Source organism: Cyprinus carpio, chromosome A5, assembly GCF_018340385.1.
Source record: "Cyprinus carpio isolate SPL01 chromosome A5, ASM1834038v1, whole genome shotgun sequence".
NCBI classification, from domain to species: Eukaryota; Metazoa; Chordata; class Actinopteri; order Cypriniformes; family Cyprinidae; genus Cyprinus; species Cyprinus carpio.
Window position 1 is genome coordinate 39,920,720 of NC_056576.1, and position 19,897 is coordinate 39,940,616.

General features: G+C 41.7%; 2 protein-coding genes across 8 annotated transcripts; one reads left to right on the plus strand and one right to left on the minus strand.

Moving 5' to 3' along the window:
- Positions 1-762: 762 nt before the first annotated feature.
- Positions 763-15,542, minus strand: LOC109093794 (PH and SEC7 domain-containing protein 1-like). Of its 4 annotated transcripts, none has more exons than XM_042757209.1 (14): positions 15,409-15,542; positions 8,737-9,224; positions 8,408-8,492; positions 6,256-7,192; positions 6,093-6,173; positions 5,832-6,003; positions 5,646-5,735; positions 5,513-5,556; positions 5,269-5,441; positions 4,342-4,412; positions 4,023-4,168; positions 2,349-2,493; positions 1,965-2,111; positions 763-1,367 (listed from the first exon to the last, which is right to left on the minus strand). In XM_042757209.1, exons 2-14 carry the CDS (start codon positions 9,073-9,075, stop codon positions 1,083-1,085), a joined length of 2,715 nt encoding a protein of 904 aa, XP_042613143.1. In that variant the 5' UTR covers positions 9,076-9,224; positions 15,409-15,542; the 3' UTR covers positions 763-1,082. The 4 variants fall into 4 exon arrangements, with proteins under 4 accessions (XP_042613143.1, XP_042613142.1, XP_042613141.1 ...); XM_042757208.1 differs by lacking the exon at positions 15,409-15,542 and adding an exon at positions 15,178-15,329; XM_042757207.1 differs by lacking the exon at positions 15,409-15,542 and adding an exon at positions 14,690-14,924.
- Positions 15,543-15,609: 67 nt separating this feature from the next.
- On the plus strand, positions 15,610-17,826 carry LOC109094195 (zinc finger protein 664). 4 transcript variants are annotated; one of them, XM_042757211.1, is made up of 3 exons: positions 15,613-15,896; positions 16,258-16,352; positions 16,410-17,826. In XM_042757211.1, exons 1-3 carry the CDS (start codon positions 15,695-15,697, stop codon positions 17,499-17,501), a joined length of 1,389 nt encoding a protein of 462 aa, XP_042613145.1. In that variant the 5' UTR covers positions 15,613-15,694; the 3' UTR covers positions 17,502-17,826. The 4 variants fall into 4 exon arrangements, with proteins under 4 accessions (XP_018963429.2, XP_042613145.1, XP_042613144.1 ...); XM_042757210.1 differs by having other exon boundaries at positions 15,615-15,896; positions 16,255-16,353; positions 16,411-17,826; XM_019107884.2 differs by having other exon boundaries at positions 15,610-15,896; positions 16,258-17,826.
- The last annotated feature ends 2,071 nt before the right edge of the window (positions 17,827-19,897 follow it).

A 19,897-nucleotide genomic window follows, 5' to 3' on the forward strand; every position in this document is an offset into this window, starting at 1 on the left:
AAATGAAGAAAAGCCTCCGCTTGCCTTTTTAATTACTCAACCAGGCCTGACAAGCAGCCACAAAACCCTTCAGCCAGACAAAAACTCAGAGGAACTTGAGGTCAGTCCAGGAGAAGCACAGACGTCACGCTCCGTGGCTCCGGCTCTGAGTTTGGTCATGACCTCACGCCACCGGCGGAGCAAACACAAGAGCTTCAGACGCAACGGAAAACAGCTCGACTGAGCATGCTTTAAAATAACACACGTTCTCAATTGCTGTAGTACTCTGTGAGGAATGTGTGTCCATGTAGGTTTCTTAAACATAATTCTTTCCTGCGGCCGCAGGATTTCAAACCACTTAAGTATAAAATCAATTGTCTTGCCATGTTAAGAGCACATTTGTACTTACATTGGAGCTCCATAATGTGGTGTGAGAGCAGAAGTCTGGCTATAAGTGGTGTTCAGTCATTTTCTGAATCACTGACAGTTTGATTGTTTTTCCTCACAATCTGTTTACGTGTCAACAGGCGGCATTATCTGATATTGGCTTTTCAGATCTTTATCAAGCAACATCCTGAGCCCGAGGGCACAATCCATCAAACACATCCTCAGCATCTGAGCTTAATGATGGGCTGTTGTTTAAATGAAAGAATATCAGATATTCACAAACACTTCCACAAGATAAGATACACAAGAGCTATTCAGCAGCGGTACTATCAGAGGAAAGTGTTTCTGAATGACAGCACTAATGTGACGCTTTTGCACAGAGAAACACACACATCGTTCCAGTCTTCACTCGGTTTACTAGGGTTCTGCTGACCACACATTCATCCAGAAGCTCTTTTGAGATGTGAGGATAGAACTAATGACTTGGGTCTTGTCCTTCATTTAAAAATCTTGAGCAACATCTCCCTCTTGTGGAGAGTATGAACAGGGTACATCAATAAGAGTATTGTGCAAAAATTCTGTATATAAACAGACTACAGTTGTTGCTGTTTTTATCTTGGACGGGCCTGACCTTAAAAATATATTAAATGATGTAAAACCTTAAAGGATTCAAGTGCTTCGAGCGTGTCTGACAGTTTGTGTAAGAGTCTGATTGTTCAAAGCTCTTTGTTCCGGCGGGGAATCACAATCTTTCGGTAGGTCCGTCTCTCGGAGATGTTACGTCGGACTTTGACGACAGGCTGAGGAGGCGTTTCTAACTCCAGAGATGGACTGGAGTGAGATCTCTTCATCCCGGCGTCAGCCTCGTCCTGCTGCTCGTCCATCGATCCGGTCCACAATCCCTCATCGAGCGCATTCAGTCTATCAGCGACCGATGGATCGGACTTCTCCAGCGCCTGCCAGGCCTCCAGAACCTTCAGATAGACTTCGTAACGAGACTTCTGTGAAAACCAGCAGAAAAAACCCTCTTTACTTACACCATTTACAGTGAAATGAAACCAAGTTACAGCATGAAAATGATACGACATATTAAAGGTTAAAAGCACTCATCTCTAGACATCATTCTGTTGGAAACTCTATGTACACCAGATATGCACATGCACCAGAATAATGGTGAATACAAAAGCTCTATTACCTTTCCAGAAATGATCAGGAAATGCTGTTTTATCATCTGCATATTATATCCAGACAGGTGTTACTTCTGCTTTCAACAGTACTAACAACTAGCAAATCAAGAGATAATACTGACTGTAAATATTAGATTATACTAGATAGTTCACCCAAATAAGAAAACTCGGTTATCATGGAACAACATGAGGGTGAGTAAATGATGACAGAATTCACATTTTTGGGTGAACCATCCCTTTTAACAGAGAGAAATCCACCAGATGCACAATGTTTTAGGATATGAAGACTTTTTTTAGAGTGTCATTGGCAATACTTTTAGCCTACTAGTCGTGTGTGTGTGTCATTTATACATCCGGCCCCTAGAGTCTGTAAGTGACTTGTGTTATGAGAAGGTTTTGACAAACACGCACCTCGTACTGTAAGTACTCCTCTCTCTGCCGGAGCTCCTCCTGCTCCCTGGCTTTGCTCCTCCTGCTCTCTGGCGCCTCCTGCTGGAGAGACGTCAGGTCCTGCTGGAAGCTGTGCAGCATGGCTGCATGCGACTGCAGCTGCTTCTCCTGATGGAAACAAATATCAGATGCAAATACACCCATCCACACCCTAACGAGACCTGGATGCTTGATGAAGCTACTGTCTCGCTACAAGCTGACAGTATTGTCCTTTGGTGTTGACGGACGCTAATATCGTTATATAGCTTTTGTGTATTAAGTGATACTGTCCACCACAAACAAGTTTAAATTGTCATAAATCATGTCCACCCACACCTGCTGACTGTGGACAGAGAAAGCTCTTACCAGCATGAGGCTGGACTGTGTGGCGGGCAGGATTGGCCGACAGAACTTCTTCTGAGATCCGACAGCTGCGGGGAACGGAGGCGAGGAGTACAGCGCAGACACCAGGTTAATCCGGCCGATCCAGGAGTTCATCTGCTCTGTGGAACTGAAGAAGACGTGACAATCACTCAGACACTAAAGGAGTCATGAACTGCTTTGTTTTTATTTTGTACTGTTCTCTGAGGTCCACTTATAATGTTAAGAAGATTTTTACATCAACAAGCATCATAATTTAGAAGTAATAGGCTATTTTCTGTCCTGTTTTAAACCCTCACATCATAACGCTCTGTTTGAATAGACGTGGAGGATTGTAGACCCGGAAGTAAACGCCCACTGCTGTGATTGGCTGTATATTTGACAGTCTACATCCTTCACAGATGGACGCTGCTGTGATTTAGGTTAAAAACGCATAAATATTCAGCACATATCAAACGATCTGTATAAAACAATAGTGATCATGTAATAAAAACAGCTCCTTACACTTATGTTTTGCAACATTACTGTCGGATCCAGTAAAGTCAAACAGCATCGTCTTTTAGTTTCAGTCTTTCTGAAAATCCTGCATTAAATTGTCAACAAATCCACAGTAAAATGGTGAACAAAAGAGAGTTCTTACTGACGTGGTCTGGATCTTCATTAATAATACAGTTCAGTTCATTAAATAAAGTTTATCATTTAGTTCCTGCATTTTCCGCTCTCATAATTTACTTATACGCGAAAATCGGTGGGGGTGGGGCTACACAAACAGACATTAGGTGAATTCGACTTGAAGCACGGCTACAGACGACGGTCAGCGAGAGCAGCCACTTGCAGTCAGGGGCGGAGTTGAAAACAGACACATAAAGTTTAACATAATCATATATTAAATACTAATAAAGTGGGGGTATATATGCTTTTATCAGTGTTGTATGATAAACAGGACTCAACATCATGACTACAGTAAAAAAGCTTTTACCCTTCTAAAAACACAGATTTGTGGCCATTATTGGAATTGAAAAGGTTAGAATAAATCCGAAACACACGTGTTGTCATGCAGTGAATCTGGCCAATCGTGAAGCAGCTGTGTCATCATCAATGCTCCTGCAGTCGCTCTGGAGAAACTGAGAAGGCTGAGTCAGCTGGCTGCTCTCGAAACACTCTTGCGGTACTTTGATGCCACACGTGCAGCCACGTGGCATTGGCACCGTCTCAAGTCAGACAAAATTTCTAACCAGCATGCACTGCTTCAATTCAGCTGCCGATCAGTCTGAAGTCGAACGCACCTAATGATGTAGAATCGGTGGGCGGGGCTAAAAGGCAGTAATGTAGAATTGGTGGGCGGGGCTAGACAGGCAGTAATGTAGATTTGTGGGCGGGGCTAAACAGGCAGTTATGTTGAATTGGTGGGCGGTGCTAGACAGGTGCTTATCCACACTATTACATCAGAGTGGTACATTCCAAATGCTGTTATTTTGGCAGACTGGCTTTAATATAAGCTGTTGTTAGACTAACGAGAAAGTTTTGAGTTCTGAACCTTACAGAATGTGTTTATAGCACAATGACCTCTTATATGTCAAAAGATCAAGGATGTTGATGTCACAGTCTATGACCTCTTTAAATGATTTGGGTTTAAGGAGACTCTGCACACAAACTCACGCAGCCTCGAAGAGGAAGACTCTCCAGTCGGCTGTCTGCAGGCGAAACACGTGCGGCCGTTTGGTGTAATTCAGAGCTCGCTCCGCCAGAGCGTGATGAACGCTAACCACCTCCTCTGAGCTCTGGCAGTCCTTCACGTAATCATCCTGGACAGACAGAGACACGGATCACCAACGACTATTTTTACTGATACTTCTATTGATGCTTTGGCAGGGTTCTCTAAAAAGCAGACATGCTAAAACACTGTAAAACTCTCCAGCTGTCCATATGCTTTTAGTTACATCTCACTAATATCCAGCATCAGTATCTGCCAACAAACCTTCTGCAGGTAAAGCACCATTCCCTTCAGCATGGCATAAAACGTCTTCCAGCTTCGTTTCCCCCATGGAGCTGCAAATCAGTTCAGTTGGTTATCAGTGTGTGTCAAATGTTGCCTGTCCAGCGCTTAAGGGATCAGGATGCTCAACTCATTTACTAGACATGTAAATGATTACTCAATAATGACAAGTTCATTTGGGAGCTCTGCTAGATTTTTGTAAAACAAGGAAAAGTACACTTTTAGATGAACAAGGCAATAACAGATGGCACTCGTGGAGGTGGAAAAACAAAGTTCTTTATGACCCCGCAGGATTGCTTGTAATGAAGATTTAAATGCAAAAGTCATGAGAGTCGACTGTTTCTGTCAGTGGTAAGTTATAATTTAAATGTTTGTGATTGCCTACTACCTTTTAACATAAGAAAAGGAGGCTGCTTCAATGTTTTGCCACTTACTTGAGCAAATATATAAATCTATATAGGAGTAAAATTAATAAGATACTGTTTCTATTTATTGTTTAACTGTGAATATGTCTAAGAAAGATTGAATTACAAAATGCAATGCTGAAGAGGCATTTTCAGTCTTACTGTTTGGATTTGAAATCAAAATAATGGATTAATATTTGTGTCTTATGTGAAAGCCTGTGCTGCTTCTTAGAGTGACTAGACTGTCAGCAGCACAGTGAACACTGTCTCTAAAAGCCTTACCCTCAACTAATATCGTACTTCAAATCGTCTGCTGCAAGCAGCAATGCCTTTAGTATGCAAACTCTCTGCTGTCTATATTTGTTGAGTATCGATCAGTTACGCTACTGAAGGGCCACACACAAAAACGCATCTAAACACTGTCTGGTGAAACTAGCCTCCTAAAGATTTACTGACTACTGAGCATCCCTAACTGTACAGCACACCTATCTTTATCCACACTCACTGCGTTTGCCATCAATGTCTGCATGCGCTTTGCGTTTTAAAAAGCCTTTCTGGAACACGGTGGCCTTGGTGTCGTGAGGGAGATCCTGGAATGGGTTACTCTTTGAGCGCAGATATCCATCCTGGTCCAAATACGACTCTGGCATCATGGATTTAGCCAGAACCCCCTCCTCTCTATGAACAAAGATAAACATGATGAAACACCAGATCACAGTCGGATCAGTGTCGCAGGTCAGTTTACTCACACGGCCCACTGCAGCGGATCGCTCTTGATGGAGATGTAGAGACTCTGAAAGAGGCAGAAGAAACAGAGTTACTACTTAGTTAATAACACGACCCCGTGAACAGCTTGGGACCCAGACGATTTGGCTCTCACACCTTCAGATAGTCCTTGCTGAAGTTCTCGCCTCCATTCATGCCTTCCATGTTTGACACAAATTCAGCCGAGGACATGGGCTTCCCGACATTCTGATGATACAAAAAGGTTACTCTCACAAAGACAGTAGATGATTCAAGACTTTGGGGTCTTAATGACATCTTTTTCTGTGGTTGTAAGAGACTCACTTGTCCATGCAGGTCAGAGTTAAGTAGCATCACGGCACACGTGAGCGTGAGCACGGATCCGGAGGAGGAGGAGACGTCAGGATTACACTGCTGGAAACGAGTGGAGAAGTGCTGCAGGACTCTCTCGCGCTCCTGAGTCTCTCCGATCAAAACCACCTCCTTCAGAAATGACCTAAGAATCAGGAAGAGCACCTGGTTTGAAAAGCAACTCTTGACGGATCTCCTCAGTGTGTGCTTAGAGTTTGGAAATGAGGAGCCTACCGAAGTGCTTGCTCCAGACTTTGGTTGGTGAAGTCAAAGAATTTGAGGTACTCTTCCCCAACAGCACGACTGAACTCGTTGCTGTCAAAAGAAACAGCAAATGGGAAGATTTGGTGGAAAAACAAATAGTTGCATGACATTTAATGAATGCTATGAGACTTACTCTTTGTCCAGATGTCTGACCACATCTGTATGCTGAAAACCGTCCAGTCTATAGAGCTTCTCAGCCAACCGCTGGGCCTTGGCCCTATTTACGAGCTCAGTGCTACCGTTGATGCAGGGACCAGCAGGTTCTGTGTCTATAACCGGCCCTGATGTCTCCTCTCGTACATGCTCCTCCACATCTGCCAGCGCTGTTGGCTGCTTCATGTCGCTGGAAGTGTCTGAACGCTCTGATGGCGGTGTCTGATCGCAGGGTTTCTCCTCATCTGAACTCTGGATCTGACCTGAAGATCGGTTCTCTTCTGGACGTCTGAACTGCTCGCTCTGCTCTGCTTTCTCTGGACATTCATTTTCAGGGTCAAACTTTTGCTCAGAGCTTACAGGTCTTTCTACACGCTCTTGGTCTTGTGCATTGGATTCCTTGGAGAGGTCTACGCCCTGAAACTCTTCTGCATGTTGTAAAGTGCCATAATTCTGGTTCATCTCTGCCACTGTAACAGATTTGCTTATGTTTTCTGGCTCTTGTGTCAGTTCCTCGAGCTGCACCGAATCATCCGTGAGGTCTGGCAGTGGCTTTGGTGGTTCTGTAATGATGGCATCCTGTGACCAATCGGACTGGATCTCTGGGGAACTTGACTCTTCTTTTTCCAGACATTCATCAGGTCCTTGAATCTGATCCTGAAAATCGTCTCTTGCGTCTGATGATTCTCCGTTTGCCTCTGTCTCAGTCCACTCCCTAGTTTGCTCTTCACTGCCTGAATCTGTGCTTTCCTCGTGGGCAAAAGTTTTTTTGGGAAAGTCTAACATGTCGGGTTCCTTCTCTTCCTGCGACTGTGAGTTTTCCAGACCCGGTCGAATCTCTGAGTCTCGTGTGTCCATAAAGATCTGAACGCCATCAGAAGCTTCAAAATGCTCTTCAGTCACATCTGCTCTGGAGTCTGATGGAAAAAGGCACAGATAAATACTTCCACGCCATACTGATTTCTGAGAACAACAAAACAACACCAAGTCCAAACCGCTAGGAATGTAATGGTTGATGGAAAACTGATGTGCTTGAGGCCACATTTTAAATGTTATGCAACAAAAAAGAGGAAGCCAAATCGACGGAGTCAGCAAACAGTTCGACATTCACAGCTTACAAACACATGGCCATTTCACAACTGTCACACAATTACAACCACACCCCAGTATGATTTAAAGCACTTCCATCAGGGGCATAAATTTCATCTAACAATTGGGGGGCGGGGCAATAAACATAAAATTTATCAAGAGCAATTCTTGAAGTTGACAAAAAATACAGCTAACATTGTACTTGTAAGGATATGTATACAAAGAGGAAACCCTTACTACTATTAGTGCAGCAGGGAGACCGAGCCAAACTAGACAATTCAAGCTGTTGTGTTCACGCCGAGACAACGCTCGTGTCCGTTGTAGACATTACTACAGTGTTGCCAAGTATGCTGTTTTTCTGTGGAATTAGGCTACTTTATTACTGTTGCTGCAGGTTGTTTTTGCAAATTTTACCAAGGGACCCCCTCTGAATGCAGTTAGTTTGGGCTAGTTTTGAGTAGCAATTGGACATGTTTTGTTGTGTGAAACCTGGCAACCCTTCCATCAAGCAGGTAACATTATAATTGCTAACATAGCGAACTTGTCGGAAAAAGCATTTGTATCATCTTTATTAAGGAGAAAATAATCACTTCATCCAATGTTTAAGTGAATAAATTAGCCTTTGAGTAACACAGCAATTGACTGTTCTCTCTCACCGGACTTGTGTGTGTGTGTGTGTGTGTGTGTGTGTGTGTGTGTGTGTGTGTGTGTGTGTGTGTGTGTGTGTGTGTGTGTGTGTAGGTGATGTAAAAGAGGAAAGCAGGCATTTGGACCAATGCACTGTGAAGCAAGGGAGAAGGAGACTCAAAATGTTTCTAAACTTAAAACATTTGTGTTGCTTTATTAGTTGCACAATTAAAGTATAAAGCATTGTTATTCGCAATATGGTTTTTAATAATATTTTCAGAGGGGACAAACCTCAGATGGGAGGGGGGTCCTGTCCCCGTGACCCCCCGGGGATTTCCTCCTATGACAATGACCATTATTTAAATCACATCACATTACAAAAAACATGATCGAATAATTAAGAATTAAAATGTTACCGTTGACATCTGCAAATGATTCAGGGGGCTCTTCATGTGAAAGCACCAGCTGTGTTTGCATATCTGACTTCTGAGCATCACATGTCTATCGAAGAAAAACCCATAAGAACACTCAAACAAACATTTGCCATCTTTCTCTTCTGGTCAAAATGATATTCTAATTCATTCAAACAAACTATACTGTATGTTTTGCAAGTTGTTGAACTCTCTGTAAAAATAAAAGTACATTATAAAGCGCACACAGCATTAAAAGAGCAGGCCACCGGTTACTGAAACAAGAACAAGTCTACCAGAAAAACCACAAGGCCCTTCCGCTTTCACTGACATACCTGGGAAGACGCAAGCATGATGTCCGCTTGTGACTCGGCTTCAGGTGAGAAATCCACAGTGGCATCCTGGTCTGCGGACGGAAGATCCAGCGTCCAGTCGAACCTCGGGCCAACCTCAGACAATCCGGGAGGCTCTGCAGGCATTTCTGGGGAGTCCCACTGCACAGTAGCGTGAGAGAGAGGAGTGCAGGGAACGGTGAAGGGGGACAGAGACACCCCGTGATCCATCGGGACGCTCTCGCTCTCAAGGCTTCTTTCCTTCTCCTGCTTCATCCTCTCTATGTACTGCATGGCCTCCAGATAAGGCTCAGACTCCTGATAGTCTACAATATCCTCCATTGTCTTCTCATTCAGACAGTCATCATGAAGAGTTTAGGAAGAAGAGTTCATGTTCAGGCTTGGTCCTCCGTGATGAGCAGGGCATCCATTTTGAGAGTGATGTTCAGAAACGCTGTTTCCTCCCACGCTGACCAACAAGCTCCAAAAGCCTGAGATTTCAGAAAACAAATTACATCTACAACATGAGCATTCAACACAGCATATGATCAAACATTTTGAGTGTGTAAAAGTGCATCGGTAGAGAAAAAACCCTTTCATTAGCCATCACATCTACACCGCTGTGACACCACAAAACCACGAGAGTTTACAGCCATGTGCAAGAGACCACTGAATATTCACTTCTGTAATTTTAATAGACAATCTGTGGAACAGACGCTTGTGTTCTTCAGTATTTACACAAAGGCAATATTAATAAACCATCACGCTGACATGAAACACTGCGTAGAGCATCAGTAGAGTCAGGTTTATTAGCTAGTTATACATTTCTCATGATATATACATCCTAACGACAGTATAAGAATCCATGTTTGCAGCGTTGAAACAGTCTGTCAAAACCACCCACAGAAATGAGCATTGAATCCATCTTTACATGTCATTCATAAGATAATGGAGCCCTCCTTAAGACACATGCCTGGTTTGCATGTTTACTTTCTCCTTACAAGCAGCGCACAATCAATGATGTGATTTATAATATCTAATATGATGGTTTTTCAAACAAATGTAGAGAATGAAGCTCACCTCAGCCGTGTCTTTCAGTGAAGACTTCTGTACTCTTTTAAAGACACACAGGCCGGATGTGCTCTGCAATGACTTTTGCTCAAGCAGCACTGAGGCACATTCACACTTCCTGACCACAAACAACCTCCACTGAGAGAGAGACTGAGAGAGAGAGACCGAGACTTACTAACCTGACTAACTCTACTAACACTAACCAGTCTCAGACCAGCACTGCTTCTCACCCGAACATCAAAATAAATCAAATTATCAAACAATCTAAAAATATATATCTGGAACATTGGGATCAAGAAACTAAAACACAAAGTAAATTACAATTCTATCGAACTATAAAATCTAATTATGAATGTGAAGATTATCTCCAGAGTGTCAGAGACACAAAGCAGAGACGGATCCTGAGCAAGTACAGGCTCAGTGAGCACAGTCTAGCCATCGAGACGGGCAGACACAGAAAGAGCTGGTTACCCAGAGAGCAGAGAGTGTGTGTGTGTGTGTGTGTGAGAGAGAGAGAGAGAGAGAGAGAGTGTGTGCTCACCGTCAGACAGGAGAGATCGAGACAGAGACACACTTCCTCCTTCACTGTCAGAAATACATATCCATAAGAGACCTCTACTTCAACAGATTCACCAACTTAATAAAGAAATTTACAGCCATTAGTGAAACAGAACAAATAAATATACTATTAGAAGAGGGACAGACAGTAGAGTATGTGTGTAATGAGTGTATTATGTCTGACCTCAGTGTGTTTCCTACTGTTCACCACAGTGACCCTCAGCCTGTGTGTGTTTATATGTTAAACACTGTGGTATCAAATGTTCACATGTTCTATTTTATTACAGTTTATTTAAGTTTAAATTGTAATAATGTTTTTTTTTCCTCTCTTCTATTATTTAGATCTTCTCATTGTTATTATTATTATTATTATTATTATGTTCCTCCACATATATGCAAAGGTTTGGCATTGTATTTTTCTACAGTCATGCCAATAAAGCAATCTTGAATTGAATTGAATTGAATTGAATTGAGAGAGAGAGAGAGAGAGATCTGATGTTCACACACTATAATTTGTTACAGTTTAATACTTCTAAGATGTTATAATATTCCATTCTATTACTGTGATGTTCATGTAATTATTATAATTGTTATTATATTATGTTTTATCTTTTTAACATGTATACTAAGCTTTGGCAATGCTGTATCATTTACAGTCATGCCAATAAAGCAATTATGAATTATGAAAACCCAAACCTCAGATTTTAGAAAAAAAAAAAAACATATCAGACATGCACATAATAATATTACAGGAAACATGGTGCAAGACTGATGAAGTCACTCTTTGTCCCCCAGGATACTGTGAAATATTTTTATCCTCTAGAAAATATGTAAAAAAAAAAAAATTAATAAAAAAAATCACACGTGGAAGAGATTCAGGGGGCATCATAATCTGGCACAAACAAGAAATTGACAAATACATCCAAACAATTAAAATAGAAGAATCACATATTTGGCTCGAAATCAACAAGCACCTTACCCAAACCACTAAAGATGTTTTCTTATGCGCTCTTTATATTCCTCCCTCTGAATCTCCATACTATAATGAGAACATCTTTGAATCTCTCCACAGTCAAATAAACCACTTCCAGGCCCAGGGTAGTGTGTTGATCTGTGGAGATCTAAACGCCAGGACAGGGTCTCTTCCTGACTATTGAAACTATTGAACAATCCGTAAATTCTAACAATTTCTGGGACAACTGGAATTACTTGCATAAAAAACATGAAAAAGGAGCCATTCAAAATGGAGACACCTGGAAAAAAAAACACTTTGAACAACTTTATAGTGACATTACAATGAAGCCAGAACAAACCCAAAAATATGAAAAAAATATTCATATGGAACATACAATTGGTAAATATCAAAACCCATTAGACTAACCCATTACAGAAAATGAACTGATTGATAAAATCCAGGCCCTAAAAAACAAAAAAGGAAGTGGACCAGATGGCATCCTCAATGAAATGCTCAAGAACACAGAGCACAAATTAAGATCGGCTCTACTAAAACTGTTTCTGAGTGTTGGTCATTTCCCTGAAGCCTGGAATCAAGGACTCATAACGCTCATATTCAAGAGTGGAGACAAATCAGACCCAAACAACTACAGAGGCATCTGTGTGAGCAGTAATCTGGGGAAGCTGTTCTGTGATATCATCAACACAAGACTCGTATACTTCCTCACCGAGCACAATGTCCTCAGAAAAAGTCAGATTGGATTCTTACCAAATTATAGAACATCAGACCACATCTTCACCCTACACACCCTGATCGACAAATACATCAACCAAAACAAATCCAAAATATCTGCTTGCTTTGTAGATTTCCAGAAGGCCTTTGATTCAGTTTGGCATGAAGGTCTGCTGTCAAAACTTCTAGAATCAGGTATTGGGGCTAAAATATACAATACGGAAATAAAGGAACAGAATTCTTCACTCAAGGGCGGGGTGTGAGGCAGGGCTGTCCACTATCACCGACCCTCTTCAATATCTACATTAATGAATTAGCGACAGTCCTAGAACAATCAGCAGCACCTGGCCTCACACTACATGACTCCAACATAAAGCTCTTGCTGTTTGCAGATGATCTGGTTCTGCTGTCTCCAACAGAAGAGGGTCTACAGCAGAATCTAGACGTCCTGCACACGTTCTGTCAGACCTGGGCCCTGACCACTAAAGTACTAACATTCCAGAAGAGACCCAGAGTTCAGGGAAAGAGACACAACTTCACTCTTGGTATCACCAAAATAGAACATGCCACAAACTACACATACCTCGGGCTGAAGATGAGTGCAACTGGTAAACTAAATTTGGCTGTGAATGAACTGAGAGAGAAAGTGAGAAGGGCCTTTTATGCGATCAAAAAATCTATCCAAATTGAAATACCAATTGGAATCTGGCTCAAAATATTCCAATCAGTCATTGAACCTATTGCATTATATGGCAGTGAAGTGTGGGGTCCTCTCCTGAATCACAAATTTGAAAAATGCATCCACAGAATTCAGCCCAACCAAATTATAAAAGCACAGAAAGAAAATTATCTAAATTATTGGACTGAACCAACAGAAAAACAAAGTAAACTTGAATGATATTTGCCCCTAAACAGAGATTACACAACTGCATAGTATCTGAGTACAGTGAAAGACTGTAAATTAAGAAGACAGATGACGAGGTACAGACTGAGCAGTCATACTCTGACTATAGAGACGGGCAGATATCGACAGCACTGACCGCCCAGAGAGAGCCGTATCTGCCTTTACTGTACCCACAGAGACACACTTCCTCACCATCTGCTCTAACTATCAGCACATTACAAAGACATTTCATCCCAGAATTGAAACACTTTACCCTGACTACAAAACGTTCATTAAGAAAGAAAAAATTAAATATTTATTAGGTGAAGAACAAGATTGTATCTTACTAGCAGCAAGATACACTCATGCCTGTCACAAAAAGAGGGAGGAGTCAACAAATCAGTTACGGCCCACAAACACACACACACACACACACCACAAACACACAAACACACACACACACACACACACACACAGCACATTGAATTATAAATTGTTCGTAGAATTCTAAAATGTTATTTGTTCTACTTTTTAAATGTATATACATGCATGTTTTTGCTGCATATATATCTGTTCTAGATTTAGTGTACACACTATGCTTTGGCAATACATTGTAACAACTGTCATGCCAATAAAGCACATATTGAATTGAATTGAATTGAATTGAATTGAATTGAATTGAACTGAATTGAATCGAGAGACAGAGAGAGAGAGAGAGAGAGAGACAGAGAGAGAGAGAGAGAGAGAGAGAGAGAGAGAGAGAGAGAGAGAGTGTTTGCTGCTCAATATGTGTCTGTCTGTCACCAGAGAAGAGAAAACACTCACTCTGCACTGATCTGATGTGTCTACACATGCCATATTACTCTGTTCCAGGGTGCGATTTGCCGGGGGGGATGGGGGGGATTTCCCCCCTTCTGGTCTATGCATCCCTGCCTCTGCTGAATAACTTTTATCGCCGGTGGGGATAAAAACATCATGCAAACCAGCTCTGACGTCCAGATCTGAATCAAATGATTCGCGATACGCGATCCGATTGAAGCGCATCGAAACAGTGAATCATTTTGCGACGCAATGGTTTAACTGATTCGGAGTTTCAAAAAGCTCCGTTGTGTTCTTTGCTCGCTTTCTCGATGTAATTTGTTGTTTTAATAACCGTGGACATTAAATCATTACAATTAATAGGCCTAATGTAGGCTTACAATGTTTTTATTAAACTGAGATCACACTAAATACAATTTCCGTCGTATTAAAAACATTTCATAAAATTTTTCAAAAGCATCCCCCCCTCTGTTTATTTCACAAATCGCACCCTGCTCTGTTCTATTACTTAGATCTATATTTTGCCTCTTCGAATCTAAAACTTTATCTTATCTTATTTTATTTCTAACTTATACACTTATATACACTAATTCATTTTGCACTGCATGCTTAATAGTTTTTATATATATTTATTATTACTATTATTCTTTTTCTTTCTGTTAATACATCTGTGCACTAATTGTAAGCAGCCCAGCTGCAACTGCTTTAGCAATACTAATGTACAGTTTTTGTCACGCCAATAAAGCTCACCTAAATTGAAACTGAAATTGAGAGTGTGTGTGTGTGTGTGTGTGAGTGAGAGAGTGAGAGAGAGAGAGAGAGAGAGAGAGCTGGGCCAGATGAAGACAAACAGAGAAGCTCACTCAGAATCACTATAGGCTCATCTTCACCGTGAGCAGATAAACACACACAGACACTGAGATGAAACATGAACTGACCTTCTAACAGTAACAGATCAGCACATCACTTCCTGCTGCTCCTCACATCACCTCACACTTCCGGTGCTGAAGAGAACATGAGCACCTACCCTCAGGCGACTTATTGTCTTATGCTATTACAACATTTTAATCTCCATCTGATCATCTGTGTTTAAATTTAAACAATAACAAAAGCGCTTTAAACACTATTCATGTCATTCGTACTGAAGTATGGACAGTATACGAAAAAAATAAATGGTGCATTATTTGAAAAGCGTTTGTTATGAGTCTACACAAAACAACTGAGCGAATGAATAAAAAACAAATACATCACACTAGATCGCCGAGTCTCTGTCAGCTTCATCTTTATATAATGAATTAATTAAATCCGTGCTTGATGTGACGCTCGTTCTCAGAAAATCCTTCGCAAACAAGTCCGACAGCATTTTCCACATTTTGCAGCTACAGCTTCGGTTCAAAGAGCATCAGAACCTTTACAATTCACTCACCGGCTCATTTCTGCCATAAATCTGTCAAATATTACGAATTAAATCCGATGCGTCTACAGGAGAATGATCATAGGATTGGCTGATGGCAAAAGCGGAAACACACCTGACACCTGCGCGCCCCGCCCACCTGACGGACATTCCTCAGGCAGCAGGTAAAACAGGTACCTGTCTATCATCCATCAGTCATCCGTCCACACACACACACACACACACACACACACATACACACACCGCTGTTCTCTGAGCTCATCCGTTTCCATAATCAGCAACACATCGTCCCAAATATCAGCAGCATGTAACTCATTAACATGTTAACCACAGAAATTAATCAGTGTATAAACTGTGTTGTCATGTCACTGATCCAGAGACAATGACTAATAAAGGGAAACATGTTATTATCTGAGGTTATCTTTGGAGAAGCGCAGAGCAGCGGCTGTGGTTCTTCTCCAGGCCGCGGGGGGCAGCGCTGAGTCCGGCGGCTCTCGCGGCTCTTCACTGCGGCTCTGTGTTTGTAGAAATGGCGAAGTTTGGCGATTTAAAAGCCTTTCTCGAATCTTCATTAAATGAAATCTTCCGCGCGACCGTCAGTGACATTCTGGATTCAGTGGAACAAACTGTCGGCGAATATCAGCGTAAAATTCAGCGAACTGAGTCAGAAAACGAAGATTTGAGAAAACGACTTTGTGCAAAAGAAAAAAAGACAAATTATATCAAAACAGGTGCGTGCAATTAGGAAAATGATGTCATAGGAAGTATAAACTACGCTGCTTTTTTGGTTAATATGTGCAAATGATAATGTTGCCCATAAGAGATCTGCATCTGATTTATTCCTGTAATTATCATTTGATAAACGCATGTAATATACAAGAACTTATAAACAACATAACGCGAGATGAGGGGTGAAATATTAGTTTCTTGTAAAGTTGTCAGGAGGCTTCAGATCTGCTGTCCGTTATCATCTGCTTCTGCGATGTATCGGTTATGGATTTATGTAAACTCTGTTCCTCTGCAAGAGCTGAACTCTTTGGAGATTAGTCACATGTCGGCAGTCACCAGATGTTTTTGTGTGTTTTGCAGAAGATGAAGACCGTGTTGTGTCTCAGCTTGACTTCTCAAGAAACACTTTTAGCCAGACTTCATCTGCTCAGACGAGCGAATACAGCGATCAGATGAAATCACACGCCACAGCCGCTGCGCCGCTGCACTTAAACAGGAATTGTGCAACAACACCGTATTTATTTGTGAAGGCTGAGCCAGACACGGAGGACGGGGGGGCTGTTGACCTGTCCAATCCTCAGCCTTCTCCTAAACACACCAGTAAAGAAATCAAATCAGAGGACTGCGCCGTATTTAAACGTCCTTTAGAGCCGGAGGTCAGCTCGAAGGAGTGTGACGTTAAAGTAACGGTAGTGACAGACAAACACCGTTCCTTCTCCGATGAAGAGTCCAGTGCAGACGGTCTGTCTGACCAGGGGTTCTCCGGCTCGTTCCACACGATGCTGTCTCCAGACTCCTGCGGTCAGTGTGACCGGGTCCAGTCTCACGCTGCGGTGAAGACACACGTCTGCGGTCAGTGCGGGAAGGGCTTCGACCGCGCTGATCTGCTGAGGAACCACCGGCGCACACACACCGGAGAGAGGCCCTTCGCCTGCGGTCAGTGCGGGAAGAGCTACGGTCACCAGGGCCAGCTGCGCACACACCTGCGCACACACACCGGAGAGCGGCCCTACAGCTGCAGCGTCTGCGGCAAGCGCTTCAACGAGCACAACCAGCTCAAAGTGCACCTGCGCACGCACACCGGAGAGCGGCCGTACTCCTGCGCCGTCTGCGCAAAAACCTTCACCAACGCCGGCAACCTGCGCAGCCACGGCCGAGTGCACAGCGGAGAGAAGCCGTACGCCTGCGGTCAGTGCGGGAAGAGCTTCAGCGGCGCCGGCGACCTCAAGACGCACCTCCGCGTCCACACCGGAGAGAAGCCCTACCGCTGCCAGCTCTGCTCCAAGAGCTTCAGTCAGGCCGGGCACCTGAGCATCCACCGCCGCATGCACACCGGAGAGCGGCCCTACGGCTGCAGCGTCTGCGGCAAGCGCTTCACGGTGGCCAGCAGCCTGAAGCTGCACCAGCTGACCCACAGCGGAGAGAAGCGGCACACCTGCGGTCAGTGCAGCAGGAGCTTCAGCCGCGCCGGACACCTGAAGAGACACGAGCTGGTGCACAGTAAAGAGAAGCTGCACTGCTGCCCGCTCTGTGACCGCAGGTACAGTGACCAGTCGTCTCTGAAGAAACACCTGAAGCTGCACACCGAGAGCCAAGGCCACCAGTAACACCTCTGCATTCCTCTCTGTGTCCCTCAGCGTCACGTCACACAATAAACATAGCATGGTGTTATCATCAGCACACATACTGAACTGGTGTTTGATGATGTAGATCAGTCTTCATTCCTGTCTGTGACTGTTAGAATACGTTAATTAGAAAATGCTGTCGTCCTGTATGATCTGGTTATGATGTGAGCACATCTTAGATGAAATGCAGTTTAATTTAAGAATCACGTACAGGATCTTCTCTATTGTATTGTGAATTTAATGTTATAATAATAATAATTTCAACTCTTCCTCAACTTTTCTGACAGAATAAAACTTTTAAAGTTGGTGTGTTTGAATCTTATATATTTATTAGTTTGAGCTCCAGTGATCATTACTGAAGACTGTAAGATCTGTCACTGTTCAGTAAGCTCATATTAACCCCATAAAGCTGCTGTATCATGTGAGCATGAATGTCTAAGGAATGATCAAAACTTTCTGTCTCACACAATTTACTCCATCTGTCTCTGATTGATAGTTTAGAGTGTTTTATTCAGTAAAAGCTCTTTTAGTGTATTTGTAGAAGCGTCCAGCTTCAGCTGCTGCTTCTGGTGTCAGATCTTGAGTGATTTTGATCAAGTAAAGGTCAGAATAACTGCAGTTATATCTCCAGATGAACTCTTACTGGACTGAAGCAGCTCAGCTTTACTTGATTCTCCATCAATCATGTTTTAGAGTCTCAAATCTGATCATCAGGATCTTTTGAGGAGCGTTTGTTTCCAGAAGCTTACAAAAGCTGTCACTGGGACAGTGGCTTTACAAAAGGTACACTTTTGTACCTATTATTTGTACCTATTTCTTCATCTCTAAATCATTGCATTATATGTTTGGATCATTTCAAACTCATCTTACTGAGACAGATTACTGGAGATACAGAAAGACAAGTGATGTTTAGATAGTATCTGCTATACATTTATAAAGATCTCATTTTTGTTCAGTTTGAGTCTTGGAATAAAATAGAGCTGTTTTCCTACATATTCTTACTTTATCAGACTATATGTGCCATAAAAACCTTTTTATCTGATGCTCAAAAAAAAAACGTCTAACGTCTAACGACAAAAAAATAAATAAATTACTGAGCAATCAGTAACATCACTTTCAAGTAAGGGATCGTCTTAACTTTATTTTAATTTTGCAACAGAACAACTGACAGTCAGACATTTCGGCAGCAAGCCTTCTTCAGTGAATCATATAGTTTCACAAGAAAAAAAAAGTAAAGTCCATTAATCACCCGGTAGAAATCACAAACTCTGTTGAACAATAGAGCAATTTTAGGACAAAGAACCAAAAAATAATCCCAGAACACTCAATATATTAAAATAACAATACAAGCACCAAAAAAGAAAAGAAAACATACATTACAAATAATCCATCAAAAATTCACTAAAGAATTTGTCAAAACTAATGTGAATGTATGTGGGGAACGCATCAGGCCAAAGGCTGTTCATTAGTCTGTGTCAAATGTGTATGTGTTAAACAACTTTATTATACTTAAAAAAAAATAATAATAATAATAAAAAAAAAAATATATATATAATATATATAAATATATATATCAAAGGCCTCATTTAAACCCAAGGGAGACAAGCTTTTTAATCGATACATCCAATAAGTTTCTTGTTGTGAAAGTTTTTCCTCTATTACAACCTCTTTAAAAAAATGTTACTTTTTCGAAACCTATACAACTTTAATCCTTAATGTCATGATTACAGTCATGAAAATGTCTTGCTATTGGTGAATTCACATCACGTCTCCCGGAAGCAGATCGATGTTCACTAATGTGAATTTTTAGCTGGCGACTGGTCTTTTCGATGTAAATAATTGGACACAGACATTTTAACATATAAATCACATTAGATGTGGAACAGGTCATTCGTGATTTAATTAAAGAACATTATTTCAGAATGTATGACACTGAATTGATTGGTTTTAATTATCAATGAGCAAACGGCACAATTCATGCACGGGAAACAACCTTTTATGAACGTTTTAGTCTCGTCAGTATAAATATCAGATTTTACAAGTCTATTTGATCTTTTGATATTATTTGATCTTCTGTAAATAAACAAAGGAGAGTTTTGTCTAAAGCAGGAGTATCAAACTCAGTTCCTGCTCCAACACACGAACCATGTAGTTTACAAATAAGCCTGAAGGACTTGATTAGCTGGATCAGGTGTGTTTAATCAGTGCTGAATCTAAACTCTGCAGGGGCCAGTGTTCAAAGATAATTTGGTCTGATTTTGGCCATCAGATTGGACCAAATCTTGAAAATGGGTTGTTCAAAAGAAACAAAGGATTCTGAATTCACAAAATCCAATCTTGGTTTTGATCTGGCTTAAATCCTCAGTTTTTGTTGTTCC